The sequence below is a fragment of the Pangasianodon hypophthalmus genome, chromosome 5, assembly GCF_027358585.1.
Source record: "Pangasianodon hypophthalmus isolate fPanHyp1 chromosome 5, fPanHyp1.pri, whole genome shotgun sequence".
NCBI classification, from domain to species: domain Eukaryota; kingdom Metazoa; phylum Chordata; class Actinopteri; order Siluriformes; family Pangasiidae; genus Pangasianodon; species Pangasianodon hypophthalmus.
Window position 1 is genome coordinate 16,553,394 of NC_069714.1, and position 25,562 is coordinate 16,578,955.

Here is a 25,562-nt window from a genome sequence, read left to right on the forward strand (position 1 = left end):
TTAATTAAATTAATTAAGAATCTTCAATTCAAGCTACCACATCTACAGTAAGTAAAGACAGGTCAAATGAATTTATTGATCAAATCATTTGATTAAATCTAGCATCTGTGTTTAATCATGACTTCTTTTGAGAAGCTGCAATATGGTTCAGTTTATATGTGTTTGTTAAAAGCATAGTGATAGACACATGTGTACAGACTCAGTTGCCTTCTGAGAGATGAGATCATGCTTTGAAGTTGCTATTCTGCTGTTGATATAATCAGGAAGTTTAAACTTTTCCTTAAAACAGCTCTTAAATCAGCATATCAGTAAATCAGCAATCAGCGTATCAGCAAATCAGTCTTTAATTACATTCAGTGTCTGCAATTTTTTAGCCATAATAATCCAACTGAAAAATACTGATTTCTTTATAAAATCATATATTTTGATCATTTTAATAAGGTAGGATTAATGCAGCAGTCATATGGCAGGCATTCCTCTCACTGATCTTTTATCGAGCTCTCCATTTCCCCTCACCTCTCTTTGTGACAGGGTCAAACAGGAGCAGTGACACTAATCGCTTGGCCTGCTTCCCATACCCTCTCACTGTCTCTCTCTCACTGTCTCTCTCTCTCACACACACACACACACACAGTAGAAGTCGAATGCAAGAAGTAGAATCGTTGTGGAAACTGAGATGTAGTTGAAGAGTCTCTTCTACCAGCAATCATCACCAGCCATTCAGCAATCACTCACATTCAACAGACCAATGGCATCTTTAAGAATGACTCTCATCCTTCTGGAGTTCATATTGATTGAGGATGCTTTTGACCTGAAAGGCTGTTTCCCATGATCTGTCTCTTCACAGTTGTGTTTGTGGGACTACTTTGTGAGAGAAGCTTTGTTTGTGAATGGCATGGGAAACAGAGGTTGAGAGTGTGACAAGCGCTTGGGTAAGCAGGGAGCACGTGAACAGTGTGTTAGCACAGAGTGCATAAGAGAGCGTGTGAATAAAGAGCCTTAGTTTTAAATAATTAAGATGCGATGCGTTTATGTAGGCAGCACTAGCATATATTATGCCTCAAGTGGGCTCTCACAGGATACAAGGGAAGAAAATGGATGCCAATACTTAATTAAATAGAAGATGATTTTCACAGTAGTCTATATATTTTTATTAGCTTCTGCAGTTTTGCTTTTTTTTTCTGCAAACTAAGTCATACGATAACCTAAAAAGAAAGAAGATTAAAAAGGGTGCTTGTGTTTTTATGACTTGTGAATTGCTCTTAGCTTGAAAGTTCATAGGATATACATAGCATGCAAAGGAAGAGATCAGATGACCTTGGAAAGAGTGGACTAGAAGAATGAGATCAGTATGCAACTGCAGAAAAACATCTCTTGATTTTTTTGGTATATTTACGTAATGATAGTATTCATAGGGCTACATAACACCTATATAATCCCATGTTATATGTTACGTTGTTATGTTATATTGTTATGTATCTAACTAAAATTAGTATAATTTTACAAATTAATTTTTTACCTTAAATTAGAGGTTGGTTTTAATGTTTGGTGTGTCACCTTGCCATCATTATGTGGCTCTCGCATACCTGAAATACACCGGGCTACAAAGTCAAATGATCTGTCACTTATGTAGGTGTCAGGTGGCTTTATAAACTCTCCCCTTAAGTAAAGTGTTGCCAATTTTAACATATTAGCATATATTAGCATCTCCCTCAAGCAGCCCCCCCCCTCTCTCTCTCTCTCTCTCTCTCTCTCTCTCTCTCTCTGTCTCTCTCTGTCTCTCTCTCTCTTTCTCTCTCTCTCTCTTTCTCTCTCTCTCTCTCTAAACATGTGCGATGGTGAAATAGAGGCAGCTCTTGCACTCTATCCTCATGCCAAGCTACGGGCCGCCCCCGCACCTCCACTACGACTCCACCACGGCCAGTTCCTCCTGACCATCTGCCATTGCTCTAAGCAGCCCAAGAAATTGAGAGTAGAGCTCAGGGACAAGGAGATCGGAAACACAAAATAAATACACTTGTTCAGCTGCATAACAGGGAGTCCTCACACACTGGGTGAAGGCTGACATTTTGGCTACGCTGGAGAAAAGTACATGGTTTTATAAAAGCTCTCATTAAAAAAAAAAAAAATCCAAAATTTCCATAATTGTCACAAATTATGGGTTTGTAGTTATTTTTAAAATTTTACTGTCATTTTTTTACAATTCAGTCACACCCTTTTTTATTGCTAATATTTTTGGAGCTATGGCAGATTTCAATGTACAGAAAGAAATACCTGACACTTTTCTTCTTTTAAATGGACCACATTTGCAAACAGATGCTTTTCAGAGCAGAACTAAATTTGCCTACCAATTCCAGTGCGTTTTGGAGCCGTTGCTGTGAGGTTAGGTGTGTCTCTACTCTACGTCTGGGCTATTGTTTTGAGCCTGTCTGTGTCTTTTGGCATGGCCCCAGAGTAAGCACTTAGGCTGTTGGCAGAGCCGATTTAAGAGCTGATTTGAGATTCGTCACAGTGATCTAATTTGATGTTGGTTAATCTGGTTCGAGCCTGGTGCAAAAAAAAGCCAATTCAGTATGGCTAGGATCTGCCATCCTCACCAGAATACATTCTGCGGGGTTATGTAAGAAGCTGTTTCTGAGTTATTCTTAGCTCGGCCTTTCTGTAATGAACAGCCTGGTATAAAAAAGCCCAGATGAGGCTATGAACATTTATGATGTGAAGAAAATACAAGGAAAAATTGAAGGAAAAAGAAGAAAAGAAGATTACTAATACCTAAATGTATAAATGCTTATGCTTATTGATAAGCTGTGGCACTCAAAATAGATAGGAAGCCATTTTCATATTCATGGTACTCTGGGAAAATTTAAAAAATGCTTATCAGTTTGGCATATAAGTATAAGATCAACTGGATAAAGCTACAGATTGTTCCATTAGGCTTAGGCAATTATCCAGCCAAAGTATTGGTGTGTATTTGCCTTTCAGACTAACTTTGCTAATAGAGCAGACTTTAGGGGAGGGCCACAAGGTCATGGCTCACCAGTCAAGGACAGTCAGCTGTTGCTATTTAAAAATTCTCTGTGCAGTAGTAAAATCATTTTCAAACTTTGTTTTTGCAGTAAGTCAAGGTTAAAACTCAGTCTGCATTTAAAACTGGAAAAACTGCACTCTTAAAATCGATGTGTTAATTAAGAACATTTTCTGTCTTCCCTGTTTAACACGGTTTGTGTTAAGTATGTGTTAACATGAGGGAGAAAAAATATACAACTGGCCAGGATATCATGTGTTAATTTATAACTCAGTCATATTTCTGGCTGCCATTAACTTACCCCCCAACATCTGCATTACTGCTTTTAGATCTTTGCATGAGTCAAGTTGCTATTTTTCTTATTTCCTAATACATATTTTTGTAAAAATAATTTTAAAAAAATAATAAAAATCTGACCACAGTGCTTATGTTAGATATTATACAGCTGGTGTGTTAAATGTCCTACAAAATGAGTTAAATAGATACACAGATGCATTCAAAAAATAACACATCAACGGCGTACATTTTTTTATTACTCTCTTACATATGCTGTAAATTGTTTATAGGTTTATACCTGCTTATATCTTGCAACTATCTCTTTTTTGTGTTATACTGTCTGAGCTGCTCTGGTTATTATATAAATGAAAGTAGGAGTAGGCGTAAGCAGCTTGTTCTTGGCTCAGTTTAACAGTTAGTAATGTTCACCCAAAGGACTTGCTGTGTTACATGTGCCATGATATTTGCTTTTTCAAACATTTAATGACTCACTAACTTGCTTAACTTAATATTCCAATATTCAAGGCTGCTTTCATTAGTTCACAGGGCTAATAGAAAACAGATTTATATTATTATACATACACTCTGAAGGGCTACCATTTTAATGCAACCCTTATGTTTTTTTTTAATATCAGGTGTATTAATGATCTTTGGATACTCCAGGTCTTGGCCATTATCTCAGCCATGGGTTTGACTTTATTGTTGCCTTAAACACTGAACAATTCCGAGATCTATAGTGGTTATAGTATCTACTATAGTATAGTAGCTTGCTTGTTTTAAAAAATTCTGTAAATATTTTATATGCAGGGACTAATTTATCTATTAAAAATATTCAGTTTACAAACCGCCTAGCAAAATCCCACCCAGTCTCTAAAACGGCCCAGATTTTGCCTGATCAGCATGGAGTGTCCCTGTGCTGACCTTCCTGCACAGTTGAGACTTGCATCACTGACCTTGTGTAAACCATCATGCTCTAACATCGTCCAGAATGAGCCAGGAATAATCTTCTCTCTTAGAAAAACATATCTGTCTTATGTCAGGTGACAGTGTGCAATTATTAATACTGTTTGTACTCTGGCACAGAGTATAGGGTTGCATGCCAGCTACATATTTGTTGGTTTCCCATTTAGATTGCAGAATGCATTGTTTCTGTGGTGTAATGATATAGCAGGGCTTTGAATTATAGAGATTACTTGTCTTGAATTGGCAATCTTGCCTAACAGTGTTTTAGATGGTTGAGAAAACTGACCATACTGATGGGTGTGTGGAGTTGAAGCCATTTCTGCATGGTTGTGTTGTCTACTAATTGGCTGAATGGCCACTGAGCAGTGAGAGTACACACCGATTATCAGGGAATGTAGGTCAGGTTTTATAAAGGGACCTGAGAGAGAGGGGGAATGAGAGAGAGAGAGAGAGAGAGAGAGAGAGAAGGGGGAGAGACACATGCCTGACTTGCTGGTTGGTTGCCCCAACAAGCCTTTGGAGCCAAGTATTACTGTATTGTGTATCACTCTCTCTACATGTATATGACTACAGTACATCTGTGCTTTACCTGCCCTTTATCTGAAGTTAAAAACACCCATTGAGTTAGCGTTCCTACATGTTCTCAGGAACACTATTCCAGACATTACGGGCAATGTAGGAAAAACATCTTCCACCAGCTGATCTGCAACTAATCCTCAGGATTAAAAGTAGGCCTGCCTCAGCTGAGTGAAGTGCTCGGGATGGGCTATCCTGTTTCAGGAGATCAGCGAGATATGCTGGACCTAAACCATTCAGAGCTTTAAACGTCAGAAGCAAGTCTTTATAGTCAATGTGGACCTTAACAGCCAGTCAGTGTACTTCAGAGCACAGAGCATTGAATAAGACTGAGGTAATGTGCTCTGATTTTCTTTTCCTGGTAAGGACACTGCATTCTGAAAATACTGAAACTTCCTTAGAGAAGCCAGCCAAGAACACATTACAATAATCCAATCTAGAGTTTATGAAAGTATGAATATGTGTTATTTTATCGAAGTTTCTCAGGTGATAATATGCAGTTGCAGTTGCAGACATGTTACCTGTATGGGAGTTGAATGATAAACCAGCATCTGGAGTTAAACCAACCTGTTTAACTGTAGCCTTTTGTTTCAGAGAATAGCCACTGAGCTTTAGGGTGAAAACAGCAACCTGACTGCCGAAGACTTTTACTCAACATCAGTATTTCAGTTTTGGAGGAGGACGTTTCTATTCATTCATGCTTTATATCTTTTTATACAATATTCCTTTCAGCATACCTATGCCCTTATATCTGGCTGAACTAATAAATAGTGTATCATCACTGTAGAAGCGAACACCAACGTGATGTTTGAGACACTATACTGCACTTTTTTAAGCTCCAAGATATCTCTATTTATGCTAACAAACTTGTAACAGTCTCTTTCGGGTTGGATTAAACCAAAACTAGAACTCGTCTGTGTGAGCTGGCTGTGTTTTGAAGTCATTTCATGATCAATAGTGCGAAATGATGCACTTAAATCGAACTGTACCAAATCAGAAACATGTTCACAGTCCAAGACAAGCAGTGGGTCACTGACCACTTTAGCCAGCCCTGATTTTGTACTACATGTTTGCAGTAAGTGTATGATTTTCACAGAGGTACTTTATAACTCATACATGTCCTGCCCCAGAACCTTGCTCTCTACGCAGATACTGCGTCATTACCATGGCGCGTGTCGCTATGCTTGCATGACCCTGTGTGTGCATGCCTACATGAGCAAGACAGAGAGTTAATGAGTGTGTGTAAAGTGATTAAACAGTGTTCTACAAGCAAGTACTAAAGCTCAGCCTTGTCTAGTGCTAACCCATTGATCTTATTATTTCTGATACTTCTATCTGTCTGTGTTTATCTCAGTCACTTCTAACTTTATAATACATTTTTGCATATTATAATAGTCTTAGCCATAACTCATTAGTTACTCTCTCTCTTTATCTGTTTTTATGGACAGATCTGAGTGACCAGCTGCTTGAAGTGGTGGGCTTAGAAGGGGCCATAGAGATGGGCCAGATCTACACAGGCCTCAAGAGTGCTGGTCGACGTCTCGCCCAGTGTGCCAGTGTCACCATCAGGTTAGTATCTAACAAACACTCTGACTACATTGTCACCATCTTTCCATCTCATATACATATACCCTCTATATACCTATCCTTCAATGTTCATTTGCCTCTCTTTGTGCTCATACGCCCACACAGAAGTGGCCCTTGCCCTCCCTCACAGCCATGATGACACAACAGAAGGTCTCTTTCTGCTGAGCACTTCAGCCAATAACTTTAACCTTTAGCCTTGCACCACTCTACTCAGTCAAGCAGCTTCAGCATTCCCAGCAGCCAGGCCTGATGAATAATAATGTTGGCACAAAAACAGTGATAATGACCGAGCATGCACTGAATGTTTATGCTAGTTTATGTTAATTTACCAGCAGAGAGTTTAAGTAGATTGGCCTATTTGCCTTTAACATTGAAAATGAACAGTTTGCATTTCACTGATAGGAAAAGTTTGTAAACAGTTTTCTCCCTTTCACCTGCTGTCTACCTAATATTTAAAAAAATAAAATAAATAAAGGGCCATTCATTGTCCATCTTCTCCCATGCAGCATTGCATTTATATTCAGTGGGCCAGCTGAAAAGGCTAAACTAACTTTGTGGAAGTGTGTATATATGGGGGCAGGGGTGCTGAATTGTGTGTGTGTGTGTGTGTGTGTTGAGTTTAGTGAAACTGGGGCCCACTGTGGGAAATGACTCGTGGGAACAAAGAAAGCAGTGTGCAGAATCATCCCGCAACGGTGTTGCAGAGGAACCTCATGGCTATATGCTGCCTGCAAACTGACCCATGACAGCCTCTGTCTCTCTGTTTCTCTCTCTCTGTCTCTCTCTCTCTCTCTCTCTCTCTCTCTCTCAGGACATCCAGACCGCTGCCTATGCAGATTGATGGGGAGCCATGGATGCAGCCTCCATGCACGGTGAGGTGACTTTGGGTTCCATTCAGTGTTTTCTCTCATATACATGTGTCAGCCAAAATTTCAGCTCACCCCTTCTTTCTACAAACCATAGCTCATTACACTGTTTCTGTCCTTCTGACAACAATGCCTTTTTTATTCATTTATATAGTTATGTATTAATTACGTACTAAGCATAAGTATCAAAAAGATATATATTTATGGTTTATACAAAATGAAAGACAGACCATTTGGTTAACTGTGTTTTTACATCCATAGCAGCCCCAATCCCTCTATTCGACACATGCAGGCATCTCAGCAAGCTCCCTGTTAATTAAAACACTGTCATGTCACACCCCACCACTTACTGATTATGTTATTAAATAGAGAGGAGTGTGCACAGAGAAGTCTGTCTGCACATATAGCAGCTACAGCACAAAGTCCTCTGCTAAGTATATATAACCCTACAACCCATTATTAGTCTTCTCTCATTTGTCCAGTTGTGCAGAGATAAAGCCCTTGCACAGTAACTGTGTTGTTTTAGTTTCAAAGCCTTTGCACTCACATTATCAAATTTGAATGCTTCTATTAGGCTGAAAATGGCACTGACAGAGCAATGAGCTCATACAGTGTGAGGGCCAGTGTTGCAAAGTAAATTAAATTAACTCTACATGCTTTGTGAAATATATAATACAGTTCACACCCACAAAGCATTTCCTAAGTCTTCTTAGTTGTCTGTTTTAACCAGCATTTATTTTGACCAGGTTTCATTCCTTGAGTTGGGTGACTCACATCTGTCAAAGCACAACCCCCTTCAACCTGCTCTGTTTTTCACACTGTGCATAATTTTTTGCACATGTGCATACGTGAAGCATAAAGTCCAGACCGAAACATTCAAATCACACACTGCCACTTTCCATGCTTTCAATCATAAAATCATAAAGTACAGAAGTATTATGAGTATGTGAACATAAAGATCTTAGAGAAAAATGTTCACGAAGGGTTCTTTGACTAGTTTAAAATTCTTTTTAATGGGGTTCTATTGGAACATTTTCTGAAAGAAAAACCCTCTCCTGTAAGGTTCTACACAGAATCTTTGGAGGATCCCCAGAGGTGCAAACTGATGAACTCTTTGGGTGCTAGATGGAACCAATTTTTAAGAGTGAAGCAGCAGAGCAAAGTGATTGCACAGTAATGATACAGTAAATTCATCTTGCCCCCAACCTATGTTCTATTGACTACACACTGGTATCATTTACACATCCAGTGTCACATCCAGTGTGAATTTCAGGTAACAGGCAACCTGAATGTCCATAGGATTAATGTCCTAACCTTTTTTTCTGTTCTATCCACAGATACGAATTACACACAAGAATCAGGTGCCCATGCTGATGGGTCCTCCACAGAAAACCCCCTTCTTCTTCTTCAAGAAGCGCAACAGAAGTCGAGACTAGGCTCACCTCTAACACACAGACATATCTTCACTAATCTCAGCCACTGTATCTGCTCTGCTGGGGAGGTGAAGAGGGACATCTGAGTGGAAAAATAGTTCTTTGGTGATGGACAAATAGTTCTTTGGTGATGGACAAAAATTAAACTCATACCTTTATCTTGCATGGACAAAGGACTCTGATGCCTGTAGTAGCCTAACCATTAGAGAGACTTCAGTGAATGAAGAAGCCAACCCAGCATCTTGACCAATTCCTGTGTGTTTGAATCTCTGATATTCCTACAATGGGCTGCATAGGCTGTAAATTTTTAATTATTCCTGCCAGAGCCAGGACCACCAGACCATTGACTTTGTATCATACTGCGCTCTCTCACTTCCTGTGAGTGGGTTCATCAGACAATACTGACTTGCAGAGAGAAAAGGGAAGGGATATATGAAGAATAAACTAAAGTGCTCAGGAACATCTTCAAAAAGAGTGCTACAGGTAGTGCTAAGGCCAGGGATGACAACTTGAAATATTCACCCTGTTATGAAAGTTAGAGTGGGTGGGGCAGAGCAAACTGTCGTCCTGAAGGAGTCTGCTGAATTATATATCAGTTCATGGAGAGTGTTCACACAAACACCTCTTTAAAGCCACACAACATGCCACTACTTACAGAGACAAAACAGTGAGCTCATATTTTATGCAGTGTGTAGTTTATGGGCTGTGGGCTGATGAGAAGAGGAAGGCCCTATCATTTGCTTCTGACCTATCTGGTGTCCACCTTCAGACCACTGATATCCAAAGGTAGCCAGTGTCAATTTTGTAAAATAATACATAGCTTACCGGTAGGTGCAGACACCACAGACACTGTTAGGAGGATAATCTACGGAGGTAAAAGAAAGATGTGTTTAGCAAAAAGTCTTTTTTTAGCAATTTACAAATCAAGAGGCTGGACCTTTCCCTAGCCTCAATTTCTCATCGCTCTGGGTATGCACTATAGGTTGAGTAAATAAGTGTCAGAAATGAATCTCTCAGGCCATGTCTACAATATTAAGTAGACCAGATTAAAACCAGCCCTATGGTCCTGCATGGGTATCTGACTGAACATAACCCTAAATATATCACCCTATTTCAGGCACTATCTTTCCCATGAAACACTATACCTAAATACACCATGAAACCATCAGCTCGTAATTTTCAAGTCTGCTGACAGGGGTGTTAAAACACCTAAATCATCCAAGTAGGAAAACAAATCTATGTTACTGTGTTTGTGCCAATGTCCAAGCTTAGAAAATATTCATGTTCTGATGGCTGGACACCATATATGCTGTGAAGTAAACTTTTTTTAACCTTTCTTATATAGCCGATCGAAATGATATCAGCGTTAGACTAAAGATGCCTACCATCATGTATATGAATACACAGTAGTTGTATATTCTGAGAACCTTGTGTGCATATATATGAATGTGTTTGATGATATAACTTGTAGAGTAATGTAATATAGCTTTAGAGATTAGTAGTGTTATCTCACGGGTGACATGAATGACTGACATATTGTCCCCGATATAGATAAGCACTCTATGATAGTCAGATATATTGGCACTGTGTAGAACTGTGCGTCTAAAAGTTAAATTACTTAAGCTTCTCCATTTTAGATCTGGGATCAGATAAGTTTTTTTTTGTCTGAAATGATTTAACTTCGAGTTTGACATTTTTAAGGTAATTTCAGATCAGCACTGATTGTACAGCTGATGTTCTCAAAACACAATTCTTCAAACAGGCAGACTACTCTGCCTCTGGTTCCCTTTAATGAACACCAAATCAAAGATACAGTATCAAGGTCCTTCAAAGTGCAAATTTGTCTAGATAACCACAGGATATGACTTTGTCATTCCAATAAAAAGTTATAGTGTATTTCACTAGAACTCCATTGTCTCCTGTGGTCATCAGACAGTTGCCTTTTATGGTCCTCTGGTGCTTAAGGAATGTTGGTTTGGTTATGAGTGCATGTTTACAATTTCTTTTCATTTTACAATTTAGATGATGTTTGTTGTATAGATATTTTATCTAACGTGACATCACTGCATGCCTACTAAAGCAAAGAAGACAACAATGTCTGCTCAAAGAGAGACCATGTTGAACTTTCTCAAGAGTCTGCCATCTTCTCATGATTATATTCCTAGGCCTTTTCTACCTTTGCTTAATTGTTGTACCCTACTGTCTTTATTCATTGTGTTTTCCCATAATATGTTTGAAACATGTTCATGGTAAAAACACCAATGTGGCTGTTCTTTGTTAGGTTCTCAATAGAGAAATGTCTGGCACCCAGATAATGTATCAACAGGGAACAGAAGTAACATTCGTCCCACAGGCATCATCCCTGATACATATCACTGTCATGATCTTCATTATTTATGTTAATATACAGTAAATAACTAGTAGTCTTAATCAGGAAACACAAAATAGCATTTTGCCTGGAGTAGAACACATTCAATACAAACTGAAAATTCAACCAAAAAGTCATCGAACTTTTGTACTGTGTTGCAAGATTAGTTACCTATTAACATTACTTAGTGGTTGATTAGTATAATTTTGGCCTTCCCTATTATAAAGAACATCAGCCACTGTGTGTCTTAACATCACAAATTTCTTCAGAGTCTTTTGTCATTAATATTTCACATGCACATTTTCTCTAGCTTGTCCTAGTTATTAATGTTTAATACTATTATTGTCTTACATCTGTTCTTACATGTAACACTGTGATATAATCTTTAAAAAAAATGCTACTTCCTGTCTGAATACTTTATTCATATATTAGGAACTGAATCTAAGGAAAACCAATCTCAGAGCAACACATCTTTTAACAGAAACAGCAAGAACGCTATTAAAATGCCTAGTCTCCTTTCTGCATTGTTTCTTTACTCTGGTTTTGGCCTTGTTTGTGGGTCCGACAAAGGCCAAATGCACACGTATACTTAATTAGGGCAGATAAACAGTATTAAATAACAACACAAATGCAGTAGAGCCAGTATTATCCCTCAGTGTGATTGTCCTACATGTCTGTATAAAGCCATGTACTTTGACTTAGTGGGCTTGCAGGAACTCTATCTGTGTAGCAGCAAGGGTCAAGGGCACTGTTCAAACCCTGAGCCATGAACTGAGTCATGTGCTTCATGAGAAAAGATTGATTGCTTCTTCTCTTGACCCTTTTATCACCTGTCCACTCCAGCACTCATTCATTCTAGGCATCTATGTTGATGGACAAAGGATTTATTGAATTAAAGGGCAGGTTGTGAATGGACTTCGGTGTTGTTGATTGGAAAAGAGCTGCTGAAATGCACTTATCCAATAATGGCTCTCAGTTACTGGGTTTATCCTCCATTTAACCTGATTGAATTTCAATTTAATCAAAGTCACAGCTTTTATGCTAATGATGTGAATCCCACTTGGGGAATACTATTTAGTTTGGTTAGTGTTATACTAACAGGACAGAAAGGATCTCCAATATTGTCTCATGCCAACCTCACTATGCCTGTTAGCTTATTTGTTTCATATTGTTTCACAATTACACAAAATACCAAGTATACAGATTATCGCTATGGTCATATGTCAGATTGTCTCCATGGTCATATGTCATGAGCAAAAGGGTGTATTCTCTAGTTCTAACCCTCCAGCCCACTCTGTAGTATGGAGTACACCATTCATATATTTTATACCCTCCTTCGAGCTCATCTGGAGGTGACCTTTATTTTTATTATATAAGGTGACATATGTTCATCATGATTATTACACATATTTAACAGAAAACTTAGGGTAAAGACAGCAAAAATGTGGTTTTTTTTTAAGTCTAATGTATGTCAAATTGGTGTTTTCACAGGAATAAATAAACCAAATACAATATATGATATGTTTACACAATGAACCAGAGTACAGATTGCAAAACACTTGTTTTTCATCGTATGTCCTTTGCTTGCCAAAATAGGTCTTTAAGTATGTGCTGAATATACAAGAAGAAGCTCAGCCCTGGGGTGAAGGCTGGGCATCTTGGGCATGCACAGATAATGAGACAGGAATTATCTCTGTATGAGCTATTAATAGTATGCAAGTCACATCTCGTCTTTGCTTTGGAGACTACCACTGGCCTGAAGCTGCTACCTCCCCTCATTTCACTTTCACCAACCATCTGCATCTGACAGATTTCACATCAAGGTTACAGACATGTGACTCAGCTATGCTTAAAATAGATCATTTTGATTGACTGGGTATTAACATATTCAAATAGTACTGTGACACTATAATAGCTTTTGGGCTTTATAGCACATTTGTAACTATTGAGCAGATGTGCTGCAATATCAACAATGCTTCCTCATTCTTTAATAAATCTAGAATCGAAGTTTTATGTGATGTCTACGTAGAAAACTTTTTCCAAAAAGAGGCAAACTTGTGCACTAACCCTGTCAGAGTAACCACATCACACCACCCAGCAAATATGTGTACTAAAGGAAAGAAAAAAATGGGCCCGTTCCCTTCCCCTTGGACCCTTTCCCTTGTCTCAGTAATCTTTTCCTGGCTCTCTTAAATTTTGTCTGTAAAAAAATTTTCAATGGGAGATATTCTGTAGTGACTCTGTAGTATGTGTCACCACTTTGGATTTATTTAAGGAAAGAATCGGAATAGAAACACAATATGCTCTTGCCCGCCCCCCCTCACCTCCCACCACATCCGCAGAGACCGACTGAAGCATACTATAAAAAGGAGATGTCCACAGTACGGTGTAATTGACAGACCCTCCTTCAGAGGCAATAATAACATCGGTAATGTATCTGTTTTATAATATTGTCTGCCTCAAACAATATAAGCTTGAATCCAATGCTCGACATTGAATGAAGGATTTCTCTCACTCATGCTCAGAGTTGTCTTGATAAATAGAGCCCATAGGCTGTCTGAAAAAATTACATGGTCTCACTTTATACTGTGTAACCACAGATATTGCATGTCAGACTTCTTCCACATCACAAGAGCAAGATCAGTATACAGAATTTGTACAAAAACTGAATTAATTTGGTTTATGAATCTGTGATATCCTGTAAAAACATGTTGTGCCTATTCTATCATATTTGAGCAAAACATAGTTCATAAGCGGATGCACAGTCATGCAGTGGGTAGCATTGCCATCTCACAGCTCCAGGGTCCTCGGTTTGATCCTGGGCTTAGGTTTCCTCTGGGTTCTCCGGTTTCCTCCCATCTCCCAAAAACATGAAGGTAAGTAGATTGGCTATGCTAAACTGCCTCTTGGTGTAAATGAATGTGTGAATGTACGTATGCACGGTGACCTGCAATGAACAGGCATTCCATCCAGGGAGTATTCACGCCTCACAACCAGTGTTCTTGGGATAGGCTCTGGATAGACTAAGTTGGGAACAGGATAAAATAATCTAATAATATTGAATAATCTGCTTGTAAAATAATATATACCCTGTTGAACTATTAGCGGTCTGTTGTAAGACATACTCTTTTGGTGATACAGTGGCCTACCTAGAGAATATAGTGTCCTATATTTCATAGTGTATTCTATATTATCTTTTAGTAGATTGTTGGTTACATATTTTGTGATATACAACGGTGCCAGACCTTTTCAAAGCTGGACGTATTTGGGCAAACGTGTCGTGACTGTTAAAGATAAGCTCGAGGATAATTTTACGTGTGATTTGAATTTTCGGTGCGTGTCTCTTTAAGAGCCTGCGGCGAGGGAGGGAAAAAACAACAAGCTGAATGTGAATGAAACCCAGTCATTCATAAAAATAGGACAAACGCGTACTGTGATTGGTCAAAGCACACCTCATGCATAATTCATTAGCTTCCACCAATCATTGGTTGTTGACTTGACTGACAGGTCAATTTAGCCAATGGAGAACAAAAACTCTTGTCCGTGGAACCCAAGGGGAAACAAGAGCAGTCCATTTACTAAATCCCATTCAAGTTTTGTATCGGGAGCAGAGCGCATCTACTGACTGAGCGGAACGGACGCTAGTTTTTCTCGCGGATTTACAGTCTTTAGCGCTTTTTCAGGACGTCCACACTGGCACGGCATTTTCTATACGGTGAGAGGAGAGTTAATGGTTGTTGTTTTTTTTCATCGTTTCAGATGAAATTGCGTGTTATGGAAGCTTTTCGACATTGTTTAAGTTTATCCTCGACTCTGAACCGCGAATCCAGCAGCTACTGCGCGCTGAGGGAAAGCGCAACGCCATTTTATCTTACACGGGCTTACTTTGGCAACCATATTTTTTGACATGAAGTTTTCTGAGGGTTTTTTTTTTGTAATATTGATGTCGAGGAGGTTTTTAAGCTCGGTGTTCTCGGTGAGCTCAGTCTGGTCTCAGCTGTGTTTGTGGGTTAGTGAATGGAGGGCTCGGTTTATTCCTCACACAGGTCGGGTTTCATTTCATTGAGAAAAACAAGGGGGCCATGAGAGGGCTGGGAGAGAGGGAGAGAAGTTGATACTGCCATGCTGGAAAATAATAATAATAATAATAATAATTATTATTATTATTATTATTATTATTATTCCTATTATCACTATTATTATTGTTGTTGTTGTTGTTAATAATAATAATAATAATAATAATAATAATAATAATAATACTCTTGTGGTTGTTGTTGTTGTTAAGATTTTGGTTTGGATTGGTCTCTCAAACTTGATATTCTGACTGAACTTTTGCCAGTTTTTTTTTTTTTTTTTTTTTTTTAAATAAAATATTTTTAGACATCATCGACTAGATTTGACTGTAGATCTTTCTGTTGCCTTGAACTTGGCCCCTGGAAAGCTATTAGGACAGCTTTAGGATAGTAAACGCTGTGTTTTGTACACATTGTTGCTAACTTAATGATGCGGGTAATGGAAACATGCTCTATTAAACTGTACAGTTTATACCCTGAACTTGCGTCACGCGCACTTTTGATCTTCCCTTCTCTCACTATCCTCCTCTCAGAGTAAATATTTCCCCCCAGATGGTAGTTGTTACCCGTTAAAGCCAGGTTTGACCAGCTTAAAGAACGACTGGGCTGTTTTTCCACTTTCTCGTTGCTTCTTTTTTGTGCTTTAAATATGCTCTTCTGGAGAAGAAAACTCTTAGATATTACTCCTGTGTGTTTTGGTGTGCTCTGGATCCCTCTAGGCTAGATGATGGAATTGCTGTTCGTTGACATTAAAAAGTAATACAATTACAAATGCAATATATTTTCTGCACTGGCAAAATATAAGCATGCCTTTGGGTATGCAAGAGAATATTTCCAAGCCTGTGATTATGTGTTCCTTCATAATCTTGAGCACAGATGGTTGGCTTTTTGATTATATAAGGGTTTTGTTCTCAATGTGTGTTTACATGGTGCAGCACATACACTGTTCCCTCAACACACACTCCGATGTTGTAATGAACAACAGAAGGAGAAAGAGGAGAAGGGAGCAGGTCAAGTTGAAGATTCCCTCAGACTCTAAGCAGGACAGTATAGTGAAGTGATTGTGTGTACCGAGTGGCTCTCTGACCTGTAGATCTGTTCTTTCTGTAGAGAAAAGAGAGACCAGAAAGAGATCTGCAGCTATCGCTTTTGAGCGAAGACCCACTGCTGGGATTTGTAAAGACCCAGATATCATGGACAGATTTTACGACCAGCAAGTACCATTTATGGTTCCATCAAATGTGAGTAATTGTTTTTCTCCACTGGTAGTCAGATGATATGAGAGAGAGCTTTTGTCATATGGATCAAATCGCTCTAACTAGTCTGCTCCACAGCAGAAATCATCCCAAGTGGAGGAACCATACAACAGAACCATTAATGAGAGGAAAAGGAAGTTTGTAGACACTGAACTTGCTCAGGACACAGAAGGTAATATAACACACATGCATTGTAATTTAGCCATAGTGCTTTTGTGTTATTTGGTGTTTTTAATTCAATTAAATAGCATTTCAATGTCATGAAAAATAGCTTTTACTTCCTTTTTTGAGACATATTCTCAGTTTTCTTGTTATGTCCTAGCAGTATGTTGTATTCAGACTGAGTTTCCTGTGTGTGTCTACTGCAGAACTCTTCCAGGACCTCAGTCAGCTGCAGGAAATCTGGATTGCAGAAGGTGAGGGTCCCTTTCTTATATTCCCTTCTCAGCAAAGGAAAACTGCAAGTTTTCTTTAAATTCCACAGCATTTTTTTTCTCTGTGCATATTTTTTGAAACAATTCAACCCTGGTCTACCCAACTTTTTAGGTTTCAATTCACAACATTTTATGGAAAAACACTTCTGTTTTTTTCTCTTTCCTATAGAACAGTTTATGGGTTTTGGCTTTCAAGTTTCATCTGTATTCATGGGAGCACAATAGTTCTTTTTTTTTTTTTTTTTTTTTTTTTTTTTTTTTTTTTTTTTTTTTTTGCCTGCTGGTAATAGTGACAGGCTTGCTGTGTTGTTCCTTTATGGCAACTTTACAGCGGGACAGCTGATGCTTATGCCAATGCTTGCTTTCGTGCCTGCATTACTGATCAGTGAGGTCTGTGTGTTCATTTTTTATATCAGCATCTCTGGTTTTGCCTCCACAGCCCAGGTGCCCGATGATGAACAGTTTGTCCCAGACTTTCAGCCGGACAGCTGTGAGTACCTGAGATTTAATATTTATACTCCATTGCCATGTACACTGGATGAAGTCCAGAGAAAGCAAGGACCACTCAGGGAGATATTCATTATTCATGTCTTGTTCCAATTTCTAGTCAAGTCTTTTGAGAGGACAAAGGCCACAATAAAACAAAAAATGGTGTCAAGTACCCAGGCAATCTTGTTGATTTGGTTGGGTTGTGAATTCTCAGTAGAGATCCTAATGATGGATGTTACTGGTCAGGTTCCCAGGGAAACGTTGATATCAGACCCTAACCTGGACCTTTTTTTTTTTTTTCTTTTTTTCAAAGTACCTGATTTGGTATAAGGCAAGCTCCTAATATGATTTCATGCTTTCATGCACTCAGCTTAGCCTGGAATGGACTGAATTCCAGAGGGTGGAGGTGCCTGCACGCTGCAGCCTCACCCTGCACCACACAGAGCTGCTGAAACTGAGTAAAGGTGTTCTTACCAGCACCCTTCCTGACACCATTTCAGCTCTAAATAGGGGATTTGTTAGAACCTGGCCACTGTATTGCAGCCAAGTGAAATGCTTGTGCAATATTCAGTGGTGCATTTTATAGCTTCCCATTTCTCTTGTTTGACTTACATAAGTTTATTTGTGTTTTGGTCTGATGCTGAAGCTGGAAGTCAGGGTGTGGTGTTTTTGTGTCAGACCTCATTATTTCAGTCCTGTTTTGTTTATCCAGTATGGTGAAGACTGATATAGTACAGTATCTTTTTCTATGATTTATTATTTACACAGAGAGGCCCTTTGTGGGTGTGTAGACACTCTCTTGGCTGTGGCCATACAGTGCAATGTGAAATTTTTCAAGTGTGTATGATGGTCATCTTGGAATAGGCCTTGGGCACTTGGCAGCAATCCACTTCTCTCTACAGGCTTCTATTCTGCAGAGCTGTGCCATTCCTCTGGTCATCTGCAGGACATCCCATGCACTACCGTAGCCTGCATTAGGAGAGTGGGAAAATCCATCTACCATTAGGTTTCATTTAAGGGAGTGTCTAATGTTCACCATAGTGCAATGCACTGTAGCTTTCAGCACACTTTTTGAGCATTCACATGCCCGTTATGTGGTTTCCTAAGCTCAGTATAGTCAACTTGATTTATCTTGCTAGTGTTGCGCTGTGCCCAGGGATCCAGTTTCTTTGGCCATTATGTGGCGCCGGATATGGGAGCTGATGCAGAGATCCAGCAGCTAATGGTTACAGTGCGGGGAGGAAAATCATTCACAATCATTGAATTACAGCTGCTGTGATTCATGAGTATCGACTTGCCCATGATGGAAATCAGAAGGGAGCACTTTGATTGCGCATGTTTTGCAAAGCCACAGTACTGATGGGCGAAGGATGTATCTTTTATACCCAGCAGTCAGCCAATTAATGGTGTTGAGTAGGACACTCCTTCAGAATATCAGCACGGTACTGCTGCTGATGTGTTCGATTAGATGCACTGTATTATATACTTCCATTCCATTGTCTTTTTCAGTGACGTTTCATGGCCCTCCTCCAACCAAGATTAAACGGGAACTGAGTCCTTCCAAAGAGCTCTCTCCCTGTAGTGAGGACAGGAGTCCAATGCTGTATGGAGAGAAGTGCCTTTATAACTACAGGTAAGCATGCGGTGCAAATTTGTCCTTAAGCTGGCTTGATAATTACTGTTCTGAAACTGACACCTCATATCATAATAGCTTTTATACTAAAGTTCACTGTGCTCCTTCAGTCCTGCCTAACTTTTCACTCCATCCCACACCCCCTGTGCTAGCACCCTCCACTCCTCCTCCTTCTTGCCTTTCTATTCTTTCATTCATTGTGTTGCCATGGCAACTCTTGGTTTCATTTGTTTGCCACTTTTACCATCACTTGTATTACTGTTTTGCTCTCACACTGGCATTCAAATATTACTTTCATCTGTATACAGATTTCTACTCTTTATTCCAGCATGCCTTTCATATGAGCAAAGTTATAAACTATAGTTTAGAAATATTTCTCAAAAGAAATAGTTATGTCATGTACTATAATTCTTCAAGCGCACATATTTTTGTACATTTATTACTACTTCTAGAGTTTTTTAATCTATTTCCATGCTTTCTTTTTATTTTTTTCCTAGATTTTATTATGGTTATTAGTGCATCAGTTTTCATGTGTGTTACTGCTAGAGTTTAGTGTTTCACTAAAGCACTTCTTTATCATTGAAACATTGTTTAAATCTATAAATATTCACACACTATAAAACATGATCGCGCTATCGTCACTCAGGGATGCCATTTCTCCTTCTATATTTACTTCAACAACCTTGGAAAAAAGTTAAATCTAATGTCCTAAAGGGTTATTTTTATGTTTAGAAAGCGAGACTCTAACTATTCAAAGAACCCATGAGAACCATGTTATTAGAATTCATCACTATCAAGCAACCACTAATGGTTTTACTGGAAAGCAGCTTTCCAAAAACTTTGTTTATTTTCAAACTTTCTTTTCTAGTTTAGTTTTGTCTTTGTATCATCACTGTGCCATTAACTGCATGCAGGGAGCTCCCCCTTACGTGACAGACTGTTTCCTTCCTTTTACTCCTCACAGTGCCTATGAAAGGAAAACCTCTGTTGGGTTCAAGCCATTGACTCCTCCTTCAACGCCTGTGTCACCATGCAGTTCCACCAACACGCACCCCATGCATGAACAGACGCCTCCTCTTGTCCATAATTCCACATTAGGGCAACACTCCCTACACGGACAGCCTGCTGTGACCAACTCCACCCTCAGTCAGAGGGCCCTCCCACTACACAGCCAGACTCCACCTTTTGCAGTGCCATGTCCACCTCAAAACCACAATGCCCCCTTTAACAACGAGCACAGGTGACTGTCTGTATTGTTTACAGCAATGACCCAGGGTCAACTCCACAATTTATCAGCACCCTTCAGAAAACAAGCAAAAATGATTATATAAATTGAGGAACACATAAGAGATCTATTGAGCTAAAAAAAAAACATTAGGGCACTATACCTTTGACTCAATATTTTTTTAATACATACGTTTTTTTTTTTTTGTGCATTCAGTTTTTTCCATCTATGGCCAAGTTTTTGCTTCTATTATTAGGTTAAAACTGTGATTATTTTTTGTTTGGCTTCCCCAATAATTCTGGGGTGCTAGTAATTTTTGACATGTTTTGAGAGAAAATACTATTAATTCTATTACGTTCTTAAGAGAATCTTCTCATAGGTGAATTCAGCAGATTCTTCAATTTTGTGAGTGGAAAATATGAATATGAATTATTTATTTTTCAGTGTCTCCTCTGCTGCACTTACTATAAAAGACACCATGGTTTAAAAAAAAAATGCCTGTGGTGTTATAACACGGATGATGTGATGCTGTGGTAGAATTACTGTTCCTCTGTAGGAGGGCTGTCTTAATTTGACCCCCGTGGGAATAGAGAGGTTGGCTGTGCACCCTGCCAGCTGCACTATGATTACTGGGAGCATGCCGAGGAATTTGTGGCATGTCATTAGCAGTTAGTAATATGGAGCTAGGAACTCCATGTTAAGCAACAGACCAGAACGCTCCAGAATGTCTGCTAAGCTCTCCTTTAAAATAGCTGTCCCTTAGCTTTGACCAGGCCCCATTTTCTCATTTTATATACTGCATATACTGTACTAGCAAATACAGTGAACTTGTGAATTTTTGGAATCTTCCTTGATTTTAATCTTTGATATTGATTTGTTAAAATATTCTTTTGGTGATTTAAACATTTTCTACTTACTTTCTTCAATAGGTTTCAGCGCCAGCTCTCGGAACCCTGTTTGCCATTCCCGCCTTCCGAGACCCAGGGAAAACCAAACTACATTCCCCAGGCATCAAGCACTTCACCTAGAGATGGCCGGCCACCGTATCATCGGCAGTTGTCAGAGCCGGTGGTTCCTGTTCATCCTCAGGGTTTTAAACAGGAGCTGTTGGACCCTCGCTACACTGAGCAGGGTGTCCCCAACATGGGTCGACCCCAGGCTGCCTTCCACACAATGGCCATCAAGCAAGAGCCACGAGACTTTGGCTTTGACTCTGGTTAGTATTAATAAATGTCTACTTTTTAAAAGGAACAGTGACCTTATCCAGCCCTCATCAGACCATACTGGCCAGCTTTGGTGGGAAGAGACGGGGCTCAGGCTGTGGAATCTTCCATGTGTGCTTGTCTCTGCCTCACCAGGCTCTGCTAAAACTCACAGATCCATGCAAATACTCACACACTAACTTTCAGAGAACAGACAGTCTGACGTGGCAATATTCTTTGCCCTTGTAGAAATTCTCTCCAAGCAGTATCTCTCACCCATGTAGTTGAATGAAAGGCAGAAAATCGACATTGTGAGGTTTATAAAACTTAATCAAATTACAACTCTGTCTAACTTGATCATCAGTCTAAAGTGGTGAATTGAAGCCTTTAATACAGATAAGACCTTCTGTAGTTCAGTAGTTGTGCTTCATTCTAACTCAAACACCCTGTTCCTTGCCTTTTCATGATCATCAACAAATCTAACCAATTTAAACTGAAAAAGAACACTATTGCTAGAGTTCATTATACATGTTGGCCAGTGATGTTGTTCCAAATTATCTTGATCTACTGTCTATAAATACATACATAGGTGTGTAGGACCTTACGTTTTCGTTGACCTGAAGTGAATCGTTGACATTGCTTTGTTCTGTTATGTTTTCATTTTAATATCCAAAGTTACCAAAAGCACAAGCACAGAATGTCATTGTGGTGATATTTTTTTTCCCACATGCATATAATGTGTTGCATGTTACATTAGTGCATTGATGGAGACTAATTATGTCAGATGTGTGGGTAATTGTTTTTGATTAATGGTTTATTTGTTTGATTTTCAGAAGTGCCTAACTGCCGGTCTTCATTTGGGAGAGGAGCAAGCTTTTACCAAAGCCAAGAAAGTAAGTAATCACATGTACAATTATGTCACTTTTGGGTGCAAAGTCTGTTTCACAAGATCAAAGATTTGTTTTGGTTCCTGTTTTCTGTTCTTGTTTCTCTAAGTTACTTGTTCATTTCTCAATGAACCCAAACTACATGTAATACTAAATATAGATATTGTCCAAACACAGATTTACCCTGAATTTGCTCAACTCCTTCCTTTTTCTTGCAGGTTTTTCATTTGACAGAGATCAGCACTTGTATTATGACGATACATGTGTAGTACCTGAACGACTTGAAGGTAAGACTCCCTAATGATATTTATGCACACAACTCATGTTAGATTTTATTTATATGATTACAGGGAAATCATTGGTGTAGAGGTGTTGTGTTTTTTTTTTTTTTTTTTTTTTTTTTTTTACATCATCAAAATGCAAAAAGATTGAATGTATCAGGCTTAGACTTTTCTTCTACCTGAGAATGTTGGCAGGCTTTCATCATTAATATTCTCTAAACAGGGAAAGTAAAGCAGGAGCCTTCGGTATTTCGTGAGGGCCTACCTTACCAACGTCGTGGATCTCTCCAGCTCTGGCAGTTTCTGGTCACACTTCTCGATGACCCTGCCAACGGTCACTTTATTGCTTGGACAGGACGTGGCATGGAGTTTAAGCTCATTGAGCCAGAAGAGGTCAGTCTTGAATACAAAATATAAAGTACACTACACATCTCTGTCATTTATATACCATCTTTAAATCATTTTAAAATGATGTATAACTTGCACACTAGGTGGCTCGACGTTGGGGAATTCAGAAAAACCGACCAGCCATGAATTATGACAAGCTGAGTCGCTCTCTGCGCTACTACTATGAGAAGGGCATCATGCAGAAGGTAAAGACAAGTTCACATTTATGTTTTATGATACTCGGCTGACATTTATAAAATGCATTGGATTCTTTCAATTGGGTTTTTTTGTAATTTCTCTTTTTTTTTTTTTTTTTTTTTTTAAACTCCTCAGGTTGCTGGTGAGAGGTACGTCTACAAGTTTGTGTGCGACCCTGAGGCCCTCTTCTCTATGGCCTTTCCAGACAACCAGAGGCCAAACATTAAGGCTGATCCTGATGGCCTGCCTGTCGTGGACGATGAAACACTCCCCATCACTCACTATGATGAAGGAGGCTCTTACCTGATAGATGGAGGAGAGCAGTGTGTCACTGGGATGCCTTTCCCTGATGGCTATGTGTACTGACTCTCATCCCCAATCCTAAACCTGAACTGTTGAGCAGACTGGAGCATGTCTGTCCCTGCTGCCTCTACTTCTGCCCTGTTGTCCATTTACAGATTAGCCCTCCCCCAAAAGTTGCATTAAATTAATGGAGAGATCTGCAAACCATCAAATCTCTGGCATTGGCCCATGAGAAAGTGTCTGGGAAGTGAGGGGTATCTGGACTTCTGCAGCTTGACCTGCTTTGTGGTAGATGGTTACTTGATGCTGCAGAAAATGCAAAGTCAGTGTGCTGAAGGACTGTTGGGTCTCTGCACAGACTGAAAGAATTGTAGCAATTCTGTTTTGACAATCTGTTTTTTAAAAAATGATGAAATATTAAGAGGTGCCCTAACAAAAAAAACAAACAAAAAAAAAATCAAAACACAGCACTATTTAACAGCTGCCTATTTGGGTACTAATAGATTTGTGTTACCTCAAAATCATGTAGACATCTATTAGAAGTGAAAAGGGCTTTATTTTGCAAATGAGAAAAAGACCCAGTCATTTCTTTAGTTTTGGTTAGACTTGTTTAGAAAGCTGGCTTTTATACAATACTTCGGTTTAACTAAATGCAGGACTGCTTCAAAGGAATTTCTATACAATATACTGTTTTGTTTTTTTTTTTTTTAAATGTTGGCTTGTTTTTAGTCATTGTAAGTGTTGTGGGGTTGTTTTTGTATCATTAGCTCGCTCTCTCCCACTGGATTATTCAAAGGTTATTGCTCTATAATGAAGCTGAACCAGATACACTATTAAAGACATTCAGTCAGATTACAGTGACTGTTAACCCATTGTTAAACTCATATTTCATATGCATTGGTATTTCCTTGAAAATTGGTACATTGTGTAAAACAAGAATACAATATTCAAAAAGGGATGCACTAGAGAAACTTTCTTCAAGAGAGTTACAGCCTCTGACTACTTAAAATGTATTTAAGGGTCAATGTTTTTATCCTGTTTTGTATTATCTTTGGCTTACTTTTCTTTGGCACTGTACAAGTTTTAAAATGCACCAAGATGGCAGGACAGCCAGGACTTTGCATGCAATAAGGTGAAAAGAACGCCTTCTCCTGGACTCCTTTTCACTGCCAATATGAAGTTGACGAAAGACCACTGCTTCCTTTTTGCATGGTACTCAACTGACAATTGTCCACTAACATATCGCTTTATGCTGGACAAAGATGAAATTAATTTCTCTGCATTGTTTTCCTTTTTTTTTTTTTTGAGAAAGATGAACTTATATAAATATATATTTTTGCAAAGTCTGCATTGGTTTGATTTCATTGTATCAGCTGTATAGTACTGCCTAAAACATGTTTTAAATTTGGGATGCTTGTGGTGCTTTCACTGCAGATCAGGGCTTAATGGACTCCTTTTGTGTTGGATTACAGCAACGTTTTCCATAACGGTCCTCAGACACATAAAGACAAGCCACGTTAATGCTTACTCCAGGTTCCCAGCACACCTGAACCATGTATTCAGTGTTCTTAACGACTTTGGTACAAATGAGGACTGTTTGGGAAACACTCAGTTAGAGGAAAGTATGCTTTGTTATGAAAACTGATCTATATGTATTAGGCTTTCTCACTGAATGAGAGGTTTCTTAACCTCAAGCCCTATCACCAGAAGGGGGAGTCTGCATGTGTATAGGCTTCACCTTCTTCCTTCATATTGTGTACCTTTTAGTTTATAATCTGTTCTGGGTACAATAAACTATTCTTTCTGCTTCACATCCACTGGAATTTTTCATCATTTCTCTCACCCTTAGCCAGCCAGTTGCTGTGACTTTACCATCCTAAACTTTAGTGACTTGCCACGTGTTTGGCAAAGTTCACTAATTCTGATAAAGTGAGAAATTATGCCTGTTATATGGAAGAAAGGGTTGGTAAATTTCAGGTATTTTATGAAGACATGAAAGACTCAATGTTTTCCTTCCATGCATTTGTAGCATGTATCGATCACATACTCAAGAAGTGCTTCTCGATCTTATTATGGCCCTCTGTTCTCCCAGAAGTGCTT

The 25,562-nt window shown here is 39.0% G+C and overlaps 2 protein-coding genes across 6 annotated transcripts in view; both read left to right on the plus strand.

Moving 5' to 3' along the window:
* LOC113525843 (diacylglycerol kinase beta) overlaps nucleotides 1-11,499 on the plus strand; it is an 81,254-nt gene extending 69,755 nt beyond the window's left edge. For all 4 annotated transcript variants that reach the window (XM_053234289.1, XM_053234288.1, XM_053234291.1 and 1 more), the window contains 3 exons: nucleotides 6,289-6,409; nucleotides 7,239-7,299; nucleotides 8,631-11,499. In XM_053234289.1, the coding sequence (XP_053090264.1) occupies nucleotides 6,289-6,409; nucleotides 7,239-7,299; nucleotides 8,631-8,729 (281 nt within the window). In that variant the 3' untranslated portion in view covers nucleotides 8,730-11,499. The remainder of the gene's footprint in view (nucleotides 1-6,288; nucleotides 6,410-7,238; nucleotides 7,300-8,630) is intronic.
* Nucleotides 11,500-14,656: 3,157 nt separating this feature from the next.
* On the plus strand, nucleotides 14,657-25,273 carry etv5a (ETS variant transcription factor 5a). Of its 2 annotated transcripts, none has more exons than XM_034304705.2 (13): nucleotides 14,657-14,809; nucleotides 16,278-16,408; nucleotides 16,502-16,595; nucleotides 16,792-16,839; nucleotides 17,297-17,347; nucleotides 18,856-18,979; nucleotides 19,944-20,219; nucleotides 21,134-21,420; nucleotides 22,240-22,299; nucleotides 22,512-22,580; nucleotides 22,798-22,967; nucleotides 23,066-23,167; nucleotides 23,295-25,273. In XM_034304705.2, the coding sequence occupies exons 2-13, from the start codon at nucleotides 16,361-16,363 to the stop codon at nucleotides 23,523-23,525; spliced, it is 1,560 nt and encodes a 519-aa protein (XP_034160596.2). In that variant the 5' UTR covers nucleotides 14,657-14,809; nucleotides 16,278-16,360; the 3' UTR covers nucleotides 23,526-25,273. The 2 variants fall into 2 exon arrangements, with proteins under 2 accessions (XP_034160596.2, XP_034160597.2); XM_034304706.2 differs by having other exon boundaries at nucleotides 16,505-16,595.
* Nucleotides 25,274-25,562: the final 289 nt, after the last annotated feature.